A 19,715-nucleotide genomic window follows, 5' to 3' on the forward strand; every position below is an offset into this window, starting at 1 on the left:
ATTCTTGGCCCCGGAGGCCGCATTTCAATGGGGACGAAATGCAAGAACGCTATACTGCGCCTAGATCTAGGTGCTCATTTAAGAGCCACAAGTGGCCAAATTAATGCCGTGCCCTCCACTAAGGCCTGTCTCGTAGAGCCAGCGTTGCAATGAGACGTTAAGCCAATGAGGTCGTACGTGGCGGCGTATGTATTCAATGTAGCGTCCGGCAAGATAATTGATTGTTGCAAACGGACACGTCACGCCTGTCAGTCTGCGTTTAGACCGTCAAGAGCTCGTCGTAAGCCACCTGTTTTTTGCTCATGTGAAAAAGGCTGACTGCACTTCAGTTGCACTCTCGCAGTCGCCGTGATAAGACGGCAATAAAATAACAGCGTATACCACTGGTGGCTGTCGTGACAACGCTGATAGCGCGATACGACTAGTGTTGACTTTGGAAGCTCGACGTGGACTTTTTCGTATCACACTTTGTTCTCGCCGTGCTGTCAACGCATCCGCCTTTGCAAGGTATGTATATACAGTGGCCGTTAGTAATGCGCTCGAGCCGACAGAACGAACACCAAAGCGTATAGCATACTTCGAGCGTAGCATATTGCGATTTAGTGTATTTTTTCGCCTCAGCGGAACGTATATAGTAAGCCACTAGCACCGTTGGCACTGCCATCGAAACTTTTTCGCGTTGTGCGCTGTACTGTCGAGTCGTGAGGGACAGCGAATGTCGCCTTATTATTTGCTTCGGTCGCCGATTGGTCATTTTGTCTCGAATGACCGGTCGGGTATAGGAAGTTCAAAGAACGTTCTGTACCATGCGTTTCTAGTGTACATAAAAGAAGACGTCGACGTTTTATTGTGAAATCGGTGTACCGCCAAAGGTATGCACTTACGTTAACAAAAAAATTTCCTCTTTTTATCTTCGTAACATTTGTTTGGGGGTTTGGTAAAATAAAATCTGTAAAATGAAGAGGTGCTTCACACCTGTTTTGTATTCTATATACAAACTTCGAACTGGCTCTATATACCTCCATACGTATGTACATTTTCCAGTGTTATATAGAGGGCAGTCTCCATCAGTCATATGGAAATGTAAAAAGGAAGTGGGGCTTACATGCGCGAGCGCCTAACCTCCGCACGGCCACCACTGGAGTTGTTCGTATCATTATTATTGACTGTGTGCACACGATTGTTATTATCCGTGACCCTCCGCAAGAGTATTGCAGAAATTGCAGCGCTTACCTTCTGCTAACGTGCAATTCCAGAGGAAAGCTAGACGGAGTGGTAGAGAGGAGGGGAAGAAGAGGCAGAGGATGGGTAGAACCGACGCAGTCGCAAAACGAGTGAATAACTTGCCACTCTTCGCTCGCAGTTCGCATAGAGGGGAGGGGGGGGGGGCAGGTAGAAGGTGACGTGAGAAGGCAAGAAAACGCTACTACTATGGACATGACAGCGGTTGCGAGCAAACGCGATAAAACTTAAGTTCAAGGTAAAAGAGGGTACGTTTCTGCTATTTCTGAAAAATAAGCACCAGGTAAATGTTTCAAGCGGACAACTTACGCAGGGCGTGCAGAAACAGAGCCGCATTAAAGCGCACCGTAGGGTCTAGGCGACACTACGGAAGCGATGACACGTCAAATCGACACTTCTGTGCACTCCGCGGTAGCTTTGCGGCTATGGCATTGCTCGAGGTCGCGGGTTTGATCCAGACCGCGGCAGCCGCATTTAGACGGGGGCGAAATGCGGCTGCCGTGCTGGGACACGTTAAAGAACACCACGGTGTTAAAATTAATCCGGAGTCCACCACTACGGCGTTCCACACAATCCGATTGTGGTTTTGGCACGTGCAGTCTCAATTAAACTTTAATTCTTCTGCCGCGATGCGATGTGCCGTGTGAGACAATGAATATGCTCAACCCTGTAAGGGGTTATGAAGTAGGGCGCACAACAATACCTCAAGCAAATGCCTCCAGCTGTGTGTTCTGTGTACTACACAGACAGACAGCAGTCGTGAACGCAAGGCAACGTTCAACGTAATCAAAGCGCATGCACTCTCGTGTTGGACTAAACGTTGAAGAAATAAACATTCGCCGTCAACATCGCCGCTAATTATCGTCAATCAAAGCAAACAGCACAGAAAGCTTCGCTTACATCGATTGCCGCAGTGCGTGGAATCCGCATATATTTAATTTCGGTAAAGCTTACTTTCGTTTAATTTCGTTCAGTTTAATTTTTAAAGCTCGAGCAATCGTGAATGATTGCTCGAGCTTAAATTTGATGAGCACTTCGAGGATAGCTTTTATTTTGCTAGTACGCCGTAATTGGGATCTGGTTCGTCTGTTTTCACTGCCTGGAATAGAAGGTTGATTATATACTTGCTACATGGAGCTTGCGAACGAAGAAGTGAACGAAAAAGAAAAAAAAAGAATGGTAATTGACTCCCAATGAACAGAGCGAAGCGGTGGTGCGCCTGCTCTGAGATATTTGCACCAGATCTAGTCGCGACATTTTATTTTTGTTTTGTAAAACGAAGTATTAACATTTGAGGTATTGGGATTGTTATGTTCTCAACTAACATAGGGTGCTGTAAACCTGCGTCCTGCAAGAGATAAGCCTACGCATTCAAGCGGGAGTTGTTTCTATAAGCAGGTGCTGCTGTGGAACTGGAGTATATCGTGTTCGTGAAATGCGTGATTGTTTCGCAAAAAGGATTCTCTGCTGATATACTATAGGCGAGTGATCAGGTTGCGGTGTGCGCGAGTCGTCTACTCTTCCGCAGTGCTTGCACACCCATCAAATTTTGCACTTCACGCAATGCTGCTTTTACGCAACATATTACGCCATACACATGTTGGTTTATTTCAACGCCAAGTATAGCCAGTGTGCATTACTCGACAATAGTTTCACTGTAAACTGTCCAAATGGCTCGGAACATTACGTGGCAACTTTATAGCTGCAAATCAAATGTCGTCGCGACTCTTGTCGACTATAGCAGCATTCCATATATATATATATATATATATATATATATATATATATATATATATATATATATATATATATATATATAGTCGAAAAGCCGTGCGCTGAAGCTGCACGTGACTGCTGATGCTCACCTCACTCTTGCTCAGTTCGAAAGCTCTTGTCCAAGAAACCTTGCTGTATAAAGGGAGTTGCCAGCATTGCACGGCGCCCGAGGTTTGCGAAATTAAAGTGCCCGGCACGGGTGGCCGGCGCTCAGATGGCAATCGTCGGTCGGAATCACGGGCGCCTGCTTGCTCGCACACAAGTGTGCCGCTGCGAAGGCACCCGTATGGCAAGCACTGAGGCATAATCTCGCGCATGATCAAGGGTACACAGGCGGGAATGAATTCTGGTAGTGCCTGTATACGGGGGGTTTGACTGAAGGAATGCTGGAACTTCTTATATGTTCGTTTCTTTCTTTTTTCTCTGTCTGCCCTCTTTGTATAACCTTAACTCAGGATCGACGACTTCTTGAACCGCCGTGAAAACATAATTGGAAGACAGCAGCAGGGAAGCGGATGAGGTCGATAGGCAAAGAAATGCATGCGCGCGTTAAGCGTGAGAAAGTGCAAATTCGAGAAAGGCATTTCGTGCGATGGCGCACAAAACCTATCAGACTGCGAAGTTTCTCTGCCGCACCAAGGACTCGTTCGGCCGAGCGTGTTAATACGCGATGAGCGAGACGTGTTCATCAGGATCATCGCAGCAGAAGAGAGCCTCGCGGACGGAGGGCGGGCCATCGTTCGGAGACGTCGTTTGCGATTGCGGGCTTATAGGGGCGCCCGCTTATCGGGATCGATGTCACGCCTGCACGCCAACGGCCGTCTGCCATAGCCGTGCGGCCGGATGGGCGGCCGTGCCTTCCGGCACGTTTGCTGCATGCTCCATTCTCGGCCTCGTTGGTTCGGCTTCTGGACCGTGTGAAAAGTCAGACGGTGCGCATTCGCAGCCCGCTATTCGAGGCGCTCTATGCTGAAACGCAGTCGCGTTACGGCGCGTTGGTTTGATGATGCAATGTTAAATCGTATCGCGTGTGTGGATCTTTTATTATGAGCACAGTGCCAGCTGTGTCAGAGCTGAACTATTCGGTTGTATTCCATTGTATGTTGTCAGCGCTATGCGTATTTAATTATTTTCTGTTCCGTATACTAGGGTCGCGATTTTGTAGTGATGCGTTCCGCTAGATTCTTCTGGCACTCTTATATACAGGGTGTCCCAGCTAACTTTAGCCAGAGTTTACAAATATGCGAATGCCACGTAGACATAACGTGGACAGAACCAAGGTAATGCTGCTTGCCGTCGCTTGGCGATACTCCAAAAATTTTTCATTCCGCCTAATTAGATAATTAATCTTAAGTAATAAACTTCACAAATAATTAGTAATAAACTCCTCAACAAACTTCTGACAGGAAACAACTCGATAGGTGGTGTCTGAAAGTGCTCTACAAACCTGCGTATCATATATGGGGTCCTCAGCCAATTATCTAAGATTTGGTTAATTACACATAATGAGTGAGTAAAAAATGAGTCATAAATGAGTCATTAATGAGTCATAAAAATGCCTTAGTTAATATAGGCCAGTGCGAATAGTATGCGTTCGGTTCAATTCGCTTCCGACGCGCCTTTCATTTTTAAACTTTTGGCTCAAGTTACGTGGGACACCCTGTATACAGGCAACACCAGATCAAGATAATTTACATGTGCGCAAGCCATGACACGTGTTACTACCTGGTATCCTCCTCACAACGAGCTATACAGGAATGCCAGTTGATTTTGCGAGATTAGGGATACCTGCAAATTTTTATGCTTGTCTTTAGTTTAACTGGCGCGCTTATGCTCGTTTTTTGGTGTTGGAATTGCATCTGTTAGGAAAATGTATGTGACAGTTACTTTGTGGTGCGCGTGGGTTAATGTTTAATGGGAATAGATTACGTAGGGACAAAGAGAAAGGGCACTATAGGCGCGCACAAAACGCGGGACAGACGAAGAAATAAAGGTGGGGAGGGATACTTACAAAGTGTTACACAATCCCGTTTCCTTAAGATACCGAAAATGCCGAAACCGGTAGGCTAGCCAGGACGTCATTTTCTGGTGTAAGACTTGCCAACAGGCTTAGGGTAATTAAGGGGCTGGGTGCTTACACCCTGCTAGTAACACCTGCCTCAATTTTAGATCTTATTATAGGCATCAGCAAAATTTTGGGAGTTATTCCCAAACCGACCCCCCCCCCCCCCCGTGGCTGCGACATAGTGAAATGCAGGAAAGGGAAGCAAAGGGTAAGAACGCGCTGCTTGGGGCATTGAGCGAGCGCACGCGCGCAGCACGTAAGGACGACGCGGACGAAACGTGGTGCACGGGAGTAATGCCGCCGTTACCAAACATCGCCGTCTGTAGCATTGCTAGCGAGAGCAAGTGTGTTGCAGTGCCCCCTTTTCGTACACTTGCCTCTATACTTGGTCGTTGGCGGTTTGCATGTCTCGTGGCCTCGCGACCGCATCCACAATCCACTTATTCCAGGATAGATTTTGGTCGTTTCCCAAAACAGCTTAACATGACCAGGCCAAGAGGATTTGTGAGCTTCCCGAATCCTTCACGTTGATATTGATCTGCTGGGCATACGCGGTTCTGACAGTGCACCATGCAGCGCACTGCTTACGTAGTCAGATGCAGTGGTAGTGGGACGTGATGTGCTTTGTTGGCGTGTGATATAATCTGCGTGCACATACGGACAGAGAAGCGAAAATTCGCGTTAAAAAGAAGTCATCTACTGAATTAGCGGTGTATATCTGCGGGACATGCACCTGCGCTAAAACGCCGCCCGAAAATGTATTCATAAACCGAGCTCAGGTTTTATTCAGACCAACGGGGTCCATATCGAAAGAGACAGAAAAATAAGCACATGAGCTCTTACAATGGTTGTGCACTCCTCCTTGTCTATTGTCAAAACAAGGAGTTGCCATATCAACGAGGCATAAATACACTGAACGTGTTTTGATCTCGCATGAGTTGTCCATATTCGAGCCTCCATGATAAGAGACTAATAAAAACGAAGTGCTTCTGTTTGTGCTAATGAACGCAAACAAAAGTAATGAAATTCTAAATCCTTGCTGATACTGCTATTCGATGGTGTGTAGAGTGACGCTGTCAAGAGGGAGCATTTGTACACTTTGGTCAGAGTAATGCAGTAATGCAGATGACTCATATCAGCACATCACACGCTTGACACTGCATTAGGGGCCTTATAACGTAAAGCTATTCCAATCTGTATTTGTTCCAATCTCTTGACGTAATATTTACGTAACTGCCGACGCAAGCATCGGGTGGTGACCCGCAGCGTTGATTCAACAGACTAGTGAAACGCTCTCCTCATTCGTAGGAGGTCACTTCTGTTTGCTTTCAAAGTGAAAAGCATTGCATACCTTGACAGGTTTTTCATACGTAATTGGCTGACAAGAAACAAGGAGCACGCAGATGTTGAGAGGGTTTCAGTCGCGTCGGGCTAGCGCAGTGAAAGTAGACACAGATGAAGAGGTGTAGTGCTGGTGTCGGCGATTGGCCCGCTTCTTGCTTAGCTTTCGGTGGCTGTTAGAAAAATCGGTAGTGTGCAACGTAATGATAAAAATACCGCTAAAACGGATCCTCAGCGAAGAAAGTTGGCAAAATGATATCGCGTACGTGCCAAGAGGGCTCGAGAACGTTATGCTGCTACGCATAAATTTTTATTATACGCAAATAATTCCATCCTTCCAGGCAGCTACGAGTAGCAAGGGCCAGAGCGATCGGCGGGCAGCCATATTCTATTCATTTCGGAACGGGACAGTTTCTGGCTATTCCGAAAAAAAAACAGTTTTGTTCTGCATGTTAATGCATCTTTAATGCGTAGACGTCACTTTGACGTGGTGAGTTTTCGCGGTTTTGTGACGTCGCGTGACAGGCAGGCGAAGCGGGCGCAGCCCGAAAACTTTTGACCAACAGCGGAGGGCTGATGGCGAAAAGGGCGTAGAATCGAAAATAATTATTTTTCTTTTTGTATAATCATGCATAATCAGTACGTACACTTCATATCAGATGAGTTATCGCGGTTTTCCTGACGTCGCGTGACAGACAAGCGAAGTGGGGGTGGCCCGAAGGAGTTTTGACCAATCGTGGAGGGCTGATTGCAGAAATGAAATAGAAAAGTTTGGAATAGCTTTACATTAGAGGCGCCTTGGTATATGACGCCCATCACTGAAGATGAGCAGATGAGTATGTTTAATAAATGCACAGAGTTCCAGGACTAAAACCATAAACTTCTGTTGAAACAGAGCCCCAGGACTGAAACCAGAAACCTCTGTTGAAGCTTCTAACCGATAATAAGCTGCAGGGGCGCTATCACCAGGCAGTAATACCGCATGTGATACTGTGCAGTGGAGTACCACATGCTGTAAAAACATGTGGGCCGGACTTATATAGCATTTAATTCATGATAGCTGCATATGGTTACCCACTATCTTCGCTATCGTTCGCTCACTAACACCGTCAGCCGGCACCCGTTCTTACGAATTTTTCTCGCATGCGAACACCGTTGTGAATCCGCATCATATGTAGTTGAGGAACTTGCTGTCAGAGCACAGTACTAAGCTGCAGTTCCGCAGCCTCAAATCTGAGATGCTACTACTACATGCACATTTTTATTCACTATGCGTCATCTGCCAACCTTCGCTTTCAGTCGCTATCAGACATACGGGGTTTTCTCCGCGTGATGAAATACATATTGTGTTGGGCAGATGGGTTGCGACAGAGTATAGCGACAACCCCGCTAGGCAGGACGTGACGCCCTTTGTTTTTTGTTTTTCATCGATAGGAAGGCTGACAAAGCTGCATACTCTGAGAATAAGCCTCTTCAGCGCTGGGTAAAACCTATGGCAGAAGCAAATACTATTGTTCTCATAGCCGGAACATATACCCGTGGTTCTTGTCACTGATGTCCCGTGCAGAAATTTCTTTCTTTTTGTGGGGCATACGGGAAAAAATAATTTGAGCGTATGAGAAAGAAGAGAATCATTGCGTAATTGTAGGGAATATTTAGGATTGTATAGGGAATGAGGGGAAATCGTTCTAGCGAATAAATCGCACATCATCGTCTGTTTTCTGCTTGCTACGACATTTAGGAAGAGAAAACATCGTGCCGCTTCGGCGGCACTTTAGTATAATCATCCGAGTAACCATAGCATCAATTGGACTGGTGATCGAAACATGCTGACGTGTGTTAAACAAAGTAAGTAACACGCATAGCAGCGGCAGGGTGCGCTGCTGGAAAGTGACAAAGCCAGCCCAGCTGTAGTGACAAAGCCTATTGGCGTTGTCCGTGTGCGCACAATAGTACAATTATTCATTTATGCAGGACTAACCTTGAAAGCATTTGTGTCAAGAGCAGTATTTTGCCAAATAAAGAACATGAGAAGCTGCCTGCCCGAGATGTGGTACACACTAACAAACTAGGGGCCGTATTCACAAAGCCTTTCATTCGAAAGCGCTCTTTGCCATTGTCCGACTGCCTTCGCTAATAATATGTCTAGCATCAGGATCGGCAGAATTTTTCTCTTACGAACAATTCTAGCGAAATAACCTTTTTTGAATACAGGCCCAGTAGTATACGCAAACCATATTAAAACAAAAAAAGAAATGGAACTCTTGCATGCACACATATTCGTGCGCAATGTGGCTCCCTTTGGCACTTACGAAGCATGCGTTAGATAATGCTGGAATTCTCTGGAATCCTGCAAGGAAAAGGTGTCGGAAATTGGGAATCCTTACATGTTACCTAAAAAATGTTACCTAAAAATCAGTGCTGTGATGCCCCACATTCAGCTCGCGCCCATTATTAGCAATGACCACGCAAAGGAATCGTGATGTCTTTATGGCGCTTAGGCGCGAAGGCAACTTTATGCACGTGCAGATAAAATAGGTCCCTCGTTTTCCATTTGTTGTTTGGCGAACCGGCTGTCGAAGTTGCCGGGCTTAGTTCTTTGTTCAGAAAATACACCGACCAGGTGCTATCAGTTCTCGGAAGAAGGGGTGACTGTATACGCGCACCCGATTCCGTGGGCGATCATGGCGATAATGATGTCGTTTCGAAATGAAACGCTTCCGAATGACTATTTTGCGTGGCACGTAAGCGCACGAAGGCGAAGACACGCAGAGAACCACATACGCAAATTAAAGAGAGATTGTTTTCGCGTCCTGACCTTGCACTCGCGCAAGGCTGGTATTAGCCGGGCAAGGCACAACCATTGTTTCGAGACCTGCAGTGCAGAATAAAGGTCATGGCTGTTGATTTGGAACACGAACTACAGTATATATCATGCGCGTAGTTGAAGTCGATGTGGTGTCCGAAAGATGGCGCGGCTATCGGGATGCACGCATCTATAAAGCGAGATATAAGAAGGAAGAAGAAGCATATGTGCTTGGCTGCGGTAAAGCTAGGGAAACGATGGGGCATGTTTTATTAGAATGTGCAGATATCTGCCTAGCGGTCGATTTAGGCACCACTGGACTCCTTGAAGCCCTTGGGTTCAGCGAGAGCAGGGGGAAAGTAAACACGCCCGCAGTAGAGGTTAGTAAGAGGCGATAGCAAGATTGATGGAACTAGGGAAACGACAAACAACGGCGTACAAAAACAAAGTTCGCAATAGGGATTCAGAAACTTCGGTCATGGGAATTCATCTTGGCCTTTTTGTCTTCCTTTTCCTTTTTCTTCTCTTTTTTTAACATAGGTAGGACATTAGGCAATAAAATAACAAGCCACCCACAGACAAACAACCCACCACCCCGTTCCAAAGGGGACGCTCATAACATCCATCCCTCCATTCATCCGTCCATCGTTGGTGTGCTTTTTCTGCGTTTCTTTTTCTCCTATAGATATTCCCTCCTATTCTTAATGTGTGAAGGAGTATTTAGTGAGTTTTTTTTTTATTCGTTACTTGTTAAGGACTAATGCCATTCTTTGAGGACAATTCCCTACGTAGGGTCTTTGTCACGCATTGGAGCCGCGACTAATTAGGCGTTCCCCGGGCGCAGCCATGTCCTGTTCTCGTAGTTTTCTCGGGTCGCGCTGGTACGCGTGCTGCGGTGAATGTTTCGTGGCGACGGCGAGTTCTAGCGGGCGCAGCTGCTGGACTGATCTGCGAGGCACCAAAACATATGAGTGGCCTGAACCTCAACGCTCTGGCGCATACGGGTGGTGTCTCATGTGCACCAAGTACCCGTCCAGTTTTTCACAGCTCTCCCGGTGTTTTAATGCGTAAGCATTATTTGGCGACTATACCGCAGGAAAAATCTGTCCGTCCCGTGACGCCTTATATCTGCAAAATAAATGCATAATCGGTCAAGTTAACACGTGAAATTGTTATAGTACTATAATGGTAGATTATTGGTAGCGTTACAAAAAAAGAGAATACTTCTAAACGAGCTTCAAACCAAGGACCATAGCGTGGCAGGCAGATAGATGTTTGTGTGAGCCACATTACATTTGTGGGAGTGAAAGTTGCTTTGGCCTCAGTTTACACCACACGCGGTTTCAAGTTAAAAGGACATTTAGGGGTTTCTCTCCGTTTCCTTAGTTTCCTGCAGTCCTACAGTAATGCGTAAGCATTCTTTGGCGAGTGTCCCAGCAAAATCTGTCTTTCCCGTGACGCCTTATATCTGCAAAATGAATGCATAACTGGTCAGGTTAACACATATAATCGTTATACTAGTGAAATAGTGTAATAGCATTCAAAAATAAAAACTGGTTACGTCTTCATCGCCACGTCAAGGCCGTAACAAACAAAAAAGGAAAATAAAGCAGTTCACACTTGTGATCGTTGTAATAGTGTTGTTCCACTACTGGTAGCGTTAGAAAATAAAATAAAATAAGAACTTTGTTACGTCGCCGTCTCCTCGGCAGGGTAGTAACAAAAAAGAAAAAAAAAAAGCTGTGATGTTGAAAAAAAAAAACACGGTTGTGGCGGCGTTTCGGCTCAGTTGATACATCTGCAAAATAAATGCATAATTAGCCAAGTTAACACATCTAATCTTCATAATGGTGTAATACTAGATGATTGGTAGCGGTGGGTAGACATGCATGAAGCTAAATAAGCAAGCAATAGCGAAGTAGCAGCCGTGCCAAAGACTGCTTACGCATTAGTAGACAATTCGCAGAATTGCTGTAGCATTTTTTCTTCGAAGGCGAAAACATTGGGCCGACTTCACCAAGTTGGTCGAAAATAATAACGAGAAAAAACTTACTCTTTGAAAAGACTGAGCGTAGTGTTTGTTGGGGGCTTCAATCATGGGGCCTGCTGCTTGTTGACAGCATGATTGAGAGCCTGCGCAACTAATTTTGCAGTTGCACATGACCGAGAAAGCTGCGATAGTCAGCCACTCGGGAGAAAGCAAGAGGGTTAGTTGATAATTTCGGAGGTTAGCGAGCCGAGAAGCTTCGTCTCAGGACTCTTGTTTTTGTTTTTCTCTTGCGACGATGTACCTTTATTCCCTGGGGTCAATGATTTCATCTTCATCTTGATGAGACTTGTGTACATTACATAAAAAAAGTAATTGATTAAAATTACTATTATTTCATTCAGAAATGTAATTGCTTACGGCGAACAATTACTGCTCCACAATATTAACTGAGCAATTACTAAAGGTTCATCGATTACATTTACGTTACTTTATTCCCAACCTTTACTAACATTGTACAAACACAAATAGAATGGGCTGGCCTGGCTCATTCAGTGCGTCCTCTGCAGCCCTTCAGAAATTTTTTATCCTCACTAACAATTACTTTTCGAAATTTTCGTCGATCATCTTTTCTCGTTTTCTTGTGAATACAGCAGACAGATCGAAAACTCGCTGGATGGGCGCGCTTGATGGGCGCGCTTGATCGAGATGTGTTGTTGTTATAAGGTATGAACACTTTGCGGACAAGATTGTGGTGACTCAATGCCGTGTAGCTCCCACCTGGCTGATCTATAAAGCGCAGCGCTCCATTGTTGTTGGGGCGCTGTGGCAGAAGGTGCTTCTGGCAGCGTTAACGAAAAGCTTAAAGCATCGTCCATAAGTGATTTCCTGGCATCGACATCAGAAGCTATCGAGCTGTATAGAAGCGCCGGTTCAAATTGTCGGCCAACATCTGGCGGAGCGTTAAGATGAGAAAACAAATAATGTGTGCCCTGGTTTGTCTGTCTGAACATGCGCATCCGCGAGGCTGCTATGTGGCACGAACACGGGTGTCCTATTGTAGTTCCCGCCAAATTCAAATGCTTAAAGCTGTCCTCACTTGTTCAGCTTGTCTCTTCAATAAAAGAACCAGCTGGTTACATGTAATTGGCTGCCAAAAAACGTAATTGAATTATGGGGAGCGTTACCAAGCAAAAAAAAGGGACCAATCAATTAGAAAATTACCCAAAAATGTAAATGATTACAAGTATTAATTATTGGTAATTCGTTACGCACAAGTCTGATTTTGACGCTTTCTAATGTAACTCTTCTGTGACATGCGCTCTTAATGATGGAATTAAGGAGAAAAGGTTCGTGTTTATAGTACTCAGGTTTCGAATGCGCCCCTTAGCATTGCCTCTCTCAATCTCGTGGTCCAGCGGCAGTGTCCGAGAGAGCCTCTTACTGCTGCTTCTACTGTGAATTCTGGTCAGTGACAACCAGACTCACTTGTAGTGGCGCGCTTCTTAACCTAAACGTCCATAATCACTTGGAACAAATGTGTAAAACATCCCCTGTGGAATCCCCTTTTGCTCATCCAGTAGCTAAACCGTTCATGCTGTCAACATCAAGACGTACCTGTCCGGTAACAGTGCTGGCTGCACGATAGGCTTGCGATTTGACTGGCTGATTTCCGCTTGATACACATACATGAGTCTCGACGACAAGCCGATCTGTTTCTGCTGCGGCCGGATCGGTTACGTTTCCCGTCACTGTCGCAGTCGTTGGACGCCCCGGCCCGAAACACCTTTTGGAGACCCTCCACTTCACCCCGAAGCGCTTCACGCCGCCGCTTCCACGACGCTTCCGGCGCCTGTACTACTGATAGCCGTTACACTCGCTCGCCCTCATCACAACCTCGTCAGCCAGGTCCACCCCAACTTCGCCGCTCTATTTGGCCAACCTGCCCAGGACCCACCCAGTCGGAAAACTATAGACGATGCGGCAGCTAAATGTGGAGCTGCAATGTCCGATTTGTCGCAAAATCCTCCACTGACACTATCCGCAAGGCACAACCTTCTAGATGTTCAATTCGATGGCACACCTCTCACAGCCCTCATAGATACCGGCGCGCACATCTCCATTATGAACGCTCACTTCAGCCGTCATCTAAAGAAAATTCTCACACCTGACATCACTCGGGTCGTGCGCATCGCCGACGGCAGAAGGGTTGGCGTGGTAGGAGTGTGTACTGACCACTTAAGCATTGCTGGTCGCCATACTATCGTCTTTTTCACCGTACTTGCCCACAGTCCACATGACAGGATACTCGACATAGACTTTCTCTCTGATCATTCTGCGCTCATCGATTGTTCCGCAAGTACTGTCCGCCTTGGCCTGCCTCTCCTCTCCGATCCCCCTGTTCCACCCGAGATTCGCCTAAGTACGACTGATTTTGTTCATGTGCCAGCGCAAGTCCTGACGTAAATCGAACTGCCACCTTCGCCGCCACTTCTAGATGGTGATTACATCGCTACCTCAATCACTGCCGTTTTTCTCACGCACAGCGTCACCGTCCCTCATACTGTACTGACAGTTACCGACACTGTACGTGCCTCACGTGGCTAATTTTGGCCTCACAAAGCAAGTACTATCACGGCAAATATCCCTGACCACGATCAGTGCATTAACAGATCGCTGCTTCGAGACTTTTGCCGTCGACCACTCCTGTGAGCCTTGCAAGTCCGCCAGTTATTCTGACGATGACATTGCAAAAATGATTGCCGCGGCCCTCTTGCCTGGAGTAGCTGAATCTCTCCGTAACTTATTGTTTGTATAGTGATATTTTAACCTAAATGACCGTCCCTTGGGCCAGACATCCCTTGTCAAACACCGTATCCACACATGAGATGCTCAGCCAATTCATCGACGACCCTACAGTGTTTCATCGTCGGAACGCCAAGTAATAAAGGCAGAAGTGGACAAGATGCTGGCAAAAGACATCACTGAGCCATCATCAAGTCCCTGGGCGTCACATGTCGTGTTAGTGAAAAATAAAGACGGCACGTGGATATTCTGCTTTTGCTATCGCCCCTCAATTGCATCACAAATAAGAATATCTACCCACTACCCCGTATAGATGACGCCCTTGACTGTCTATGTGGTGCCCAGTACTTTTCCTCCATCGACCTTCGGTCCGCGTATTGGCAAATTGCTGTGGATGATCTTCATCGTGAAAATACAGCCTTTATAACGCCGGACGGACTTTAATAATTTATGGTTACGACCTTTGGCATATGTAACGCTCCGGCGACCTTTGAGCACGTGTTGCACTTTTTGCTTCAAGGGTTAAAATGATCGACTTGTCTGCGCTACCTGGAGGACGTTATAGTGCTCTCGCTTATACGTTGGGCAAACACCTTGAGCGACTCTCAGTCATTCTCAGTATTTTTCGCAAGGCTGGACTGCAGCTCAACTCCAAAAAATGCCATTTTGGCCACCGTCAGATAACTGTGCTTGGACATCTGGTTGATGCTTCTGGAATCCGATATGGCGCAGGAAGAATTTGCGCCGTCGAAGACTTTTCTGTGCCGCACTCAGCAAAACATGTCCGCAGCTTCGTAGGACTTTGCTCTTCCGCCGCTTTGTTCAAGAACTTGTAATCAGAGCGCGGCTACTAGCAGACTTCCTAAAAAAAGGTGTGCCTTTTTCATGGGGCTCCTGCGAAGCTGCCGCCTTCTCTCGTTTCACGACCTTATTTACTCACCACTTAACTTATCCTCGGCCACTTCGATACTTCAGCCCCTACATAGGTGCGCACCGATGCAAGTGGCCACGGAATCGGTGCTGTCTTGGCGCAAGTTCAGTGTCACCATGACTGTGTTATTGCGTACGCAAGCCGCCTTTTGTCACCTTGAGAGCGAAACTACTTCATTAACAAGAGAGAGAGCGCGTCTGGCTCTTGCCTGGCCGGATGCGAAATTCCGTCCCTGTATTGTCACCGACCATCACGCTCTCTGTCGGATTTCGTCCATAAAGGACCTCTCACAGGGAGGCTTGGATCATGGAATTTGCGGCTGCAGGAGTATTCCCATTCAGTGTGGTCTACAAATCTGGGCGCCAGCACGCCGACGGCGACTACTTGTCCCGTTACCCTGTAGGCACGCCCAACATCGATGACAGGGGCGTTTCCGCCTGCCTTCTCTCCATCTCAAAACTTTTAGACATGGCGAATGAGCAACGCCGTGAGGCCACCTTGCGGACCCTCACTGAGGGAGTTGAATCTGTGCCTACTGAAGCATCAGTGTGGTGGCTCGTAACCGAGGGCGGTGTTTTGTACCGCCGTAATTTTCACGTTGACGGTCCTTCCCTTCTCTGTGCCGTCCTTCGAAACCTTCACTCAGACGTCCTCTATGAGCTTCATGACGCACTAATTGCAGGCCATTTTGGTGTCACTCGCACGTATGATCGTGTCACCGTCGCTTCTATTGGTCCGGCCTTGCTCGCTCTGTACGGCGATACGTTGCTGCGTGCAAGCCCTGTCAGCATAGGAAAAACGTATCTTGAACCCCTCAACATCCCAATTGAGCCATTCTTTCGAGTAGGTTTAGATCTTCTCGGCGGTTTTCCCCGAGTCCAGGTCCGGCAATAGGTGTATCACTGCGGCTACAGATTACGCGACGCGCTACGCCATTACCCGAGCGCTTCAGACCAGCCGTGCAACTGACGTCGCGGATTTCCTCCTCCACGACATCATTTTATAGCGATAGCAATTAAATGTTATTAAAAATAAAATACCAGCAATGTCCTCGCTCTCGACGTGCTCTGCTTCCGACGATTTTGTGGCTTCGCACTTTCCATGCTCTCCATAATCTGACGCGTCCCCAACATGGTGTTGCTCAGTCTCTTCAAAAGAACAGACTTTGTACTCGTCACTCTGATCTTGTCTCTCGCTCTCCACAGAAATATCGAAATGGCGCAACGATGCCTGTTTAGCCAGATTGGACCTCTTGAAGTCGAAATCAGAAAGGCGAGTTAAGCAACAGGACACGTCACAGGAAGGTACCCCCAGCAGCCCAACAGACCAAAAGTCACGGTCCAGCTGTACCTCCGTGCAAACCTTCTCGAAAAAAGCAAGAAAACTTTCGATGTTGTCGTTGTCCTTGAATACGTACGTGCAGCCTATAGACCGTGCTTGGTGCCCCCTGAGATGCTGGATTACCATATGAATTTCTTCTATTCGAATTTAGTGCTCTTCCTTTTGGTGCTTTCTCTGATCTTTTTGCCTTTCGCGTTTCCTTTAATATCCTTCCCTCTTTCGCTTCCTCCGACTCTGTTCCTGCTCTTGCTTTCGCTCATACACTATCTTTTCACCTTCTCGTTCGCTTTTTCCTGAATATCCTTCCAAGCCTCCGCGACTTCCTCGTCATCTCTACCGCTTGCCTCCAACACATGGATGACCTCCGCTTTCCTTGGGTGCTTCCGACAATCAATCCTGAATTCCCCGCCTATCGCGTTTAGGTCTGTTCTGCGCAGTGTTTTCCAGTCTATGGCTGCCTCATTTTTGCCGACAAGTTTCTCAGAGATTTTAGCGTAGAAGCAAGGTATCTTTCAACAAGGCTTCTAACACCCTTATTACCAGGAAGAAGCACGTTAAGGGCCTGTTTACGCTCGAGCCGCCCATCGCCGCAAGCCACACCGCACGCTTGCGGTTGCGCGAAAGATTGCCCGTATCAAACACTTGTGCACAAATTTCGGTTCACAGTGTGTAAGGTATACACTGTGTACACAATGTAAATGGTAATTTTTGCACAAGTGCTGGATACGTGCAATTTTTCGCGCAACCGCAAGCGTGCGGTGCGACTTGCGGCGATGGGCGGCTCGAGCGTAAACAGGCCCTAAGCCTCGCAACTCTCAAGGAGATATCCAAGACGTTAGAAAACACACGTTTATATTACATTATTTAAAAGAGTTTTGCAAGAATTAAAGAAGATGAGAACTTTATGATCAAGTTCCAGCTGCCGATCTCTCTCACCAAGCGTCCCGTACATACCCCCCTTTTAACCTCTCCGTGGTCATTGCCCAGTCGTCTTCCCCCAATCCGGCGTCGTTAGGATAAGGATGACATGAGAGCCTACCAATCTGGAGGCTGGTAGCCCTTTCCCTCTGAAGAGAGCTTTATCCCAAATGCACGCACATCACTAGGCACGGACAAGGGATTGGGGAAGCACACTGACCCCGTCTCCGGCGCGGACACACCAGTTTGGGCGGATGACATGCGATGGGAAGGAATGTCTTCTTCTGGCAGAGCCACTCCTAGTTGAACTCCTCCCGGCAGAGTCCAATTGAAGGTTATGCGCCGTTACGGTCAGGGATGGCTCAGACGGGGCCGTCGGCTCGTTCACCACTGTCACGTTCTCCGTCAGCGACTGTTTTTCGCAGAGTAAACAGCCGATCACAACAGTGCACTGCATGCATGGCCCATGTTCACACATGACAAGACTAAAGCCCGGAGTAGTTTTCTTACGCGCAACTCCAGGCTGTCGCGATTCCATCTTGACTAAACAGCGCGAGCGTCAACAAATGGAGGCCTATCAGCTGTCAGCCTTTTTGACATTACGGCGACCCGACTTCCATAGACACATTAGGTTAGTTTTCGTTAACTTTTACTGATTTCATTTTCTCACTGATACGATGAAGATACAGCACTTCCTTTTGAGGCAAACGGTAATAAACAAAACAAACGGCCGAGTAGATCGATATTGACAGGAAAGACAGAGAGGTCGGCATGAGCTAGTGTGCTCTAGTCGGCTACTCAACCGCTGAGTAATATATTTTAGCGAATGTTTAGCGCGTGCGATCCGATTGTTTAGCCAGGCAGAACCGTTCAATGCCAGGTCCAAAAAGTGAAATGTAGCCAGGAAATCTAAAAAGAAAAGTGGCTAAAAAAGTAGTCGGCTCATTCCAGGTGCTTAAAAAGGAGCGAAAAAAGTCGCCAGGCTGCCGCCATGGTCAATCAATTAAGAAGAAAACGTTGCTGTAGCGGATTATGAATTGCTCCTTTTGGAGCTCGTCCGTTTAGTGTCCTTCGATGTATTAACAAACTGGTCTTTATCCTGGATATCAAATTTGAACTGGTGGCTCGGTATTCGCCTCCGGAACTTGTTATCCCTGTATGAATGATTAAAAGAACGCAAGTAGTTATCAGTGAACTATAGTACCAGCGAATATGTCGAGTGCACCATTCTCACCCTTTAGTCATTCATCAATGTATCCCTATGCCATATCTCAACTTTGTAAGCGAGTCAGGATTTCTTATTCCTTAAGAAAAGTGTTTTTCTAGTAATTCATATAGCCATGTATTGGCGTGTTCTCAGATGCCTTTACTCAATTTCATCATGGGACCGTAATGAAACTTCTGTCTCCCCCTTATAATTTTCTGAGCATTCAACTATAAAAGGATACGTTCCATGAAATGAACCAGAAGGTGTTCCTGTTGAATGAATTTTGGCGGCTGGCAAGGCGTAGGTTGCGTCCTCCCTTCCGAATGCACATTGTGATGATCATCGTTGCACATTGTGTGTAGTTAGAGGCGTAGTACAGCGAATGATGCCGTTTTATGGTAACATTTTGTCTGGTTTATCCGTAGTTCTTATAGGAAAACGTTGCTTTTAAAAGTAGCCAGAAAATAGCCAAGTAGCCAATTCGAAATGTTTTGCTCCACGAGCCTTCAAAAGTGGCCAATTTAGCTCAAGGTAGCCAAACCTAGCAACCCTGGAACCGTTTACGGTTGTCGATAAAAGACGCAGCATTCAGACGGCTTCCATTTGAGTAAGCCAACCTTAGCGGCCGGTTTTCTGCTAAATCGTTTCTTCCGTCATAAGAATAAGTCGCACGGAGAGCACGCGGAACCAGACAAATTTGTTTGTTTCTACAAACGCAGCAAACCACTGGCAGACATGAGTTACGGATACCCTCAGGCGCATCACCAGTACCAACCACCGCCGCCACCCGGATTTGCGCCTCCACAGCAGGCGCCGCCCCCCGCCTACCCCGGTTACCCGCAACCGTCGCCGGCACCCGTAGCGGAGCCCTACTTCGCAGCGTCGGCGCCAGTGGGCGACACGTACCAACCACCGCCGCCTCCCGGCCCCCAGCACTTGTACCCAACGCAGCAGCAGGCTGGCGGTTACTACGTGCCGCCTGCGCAGCCAACGACGGTGTACGTGTTTTCCAAATAGGGGAGGGTATGCCGCGACGAAATGTCAACTCTAGGGCGTGGGTGACGAGAGCATACGCACGGCGATGACTGTGCGCCGCTTTTCTGAACGCTTTTCGTAATCTTTGATAGAAATACCTTCACAATTTATCTCAAGCGTTCATCTTGCCTTCCGACCAATTGGCGCCGGCGATGTTTGTTGCGTTGCGTTAATCTAGCTCCAAAGCTCATTCGCACAACTGACGCACCATTGGATGGCCATTTCGTCCGGCTACTCAAGGGAGTACTACTGACATGCAAT

General features: G+C 47.1%; 1 protein-coding gene across 1 annotated transcript in view; it reads left to right on the plus strand.

Annotated features, from left to right (window-relative positions):
• The first annotated feature begins 344 nt into the window (after positions 1–344).
• The window catches only part of LOC126548483 (uncharacterized), a 29,081-nt gene continuing 9,710 nt past the window's right edge, over positions 345–19,715 (plus strand). The window contains exons 1-2 of the mRNA XM_050196684.2: positions 345–507; positions 19,139–19,417. Coding sequence (XP_050052641.1) covers positions 19,155–19,417 — 263 coding nt within the window. The 5' untranslated portion in view covers positions 345–507; positions 19,139–19,154. The remainder of the gene's footprint in view (positions 508–19,138; positions 19,418–19,715) is intronic.

Source organism: Dermacentor andersoni, chromosome 1 (assembly GCF_023375885.2).
Source record: "Dermacentor andersoni chromosome 1, qqDerAnde1_hic_scaffold, whole genome shotgun sequence".
Classification (NCBI taxonomy): Eukaryota; Metazoa; Arthropoda; class Arachnida; order Ixodida; family Ixodidae; genus Dermacentor; species Dermacentor andersoni.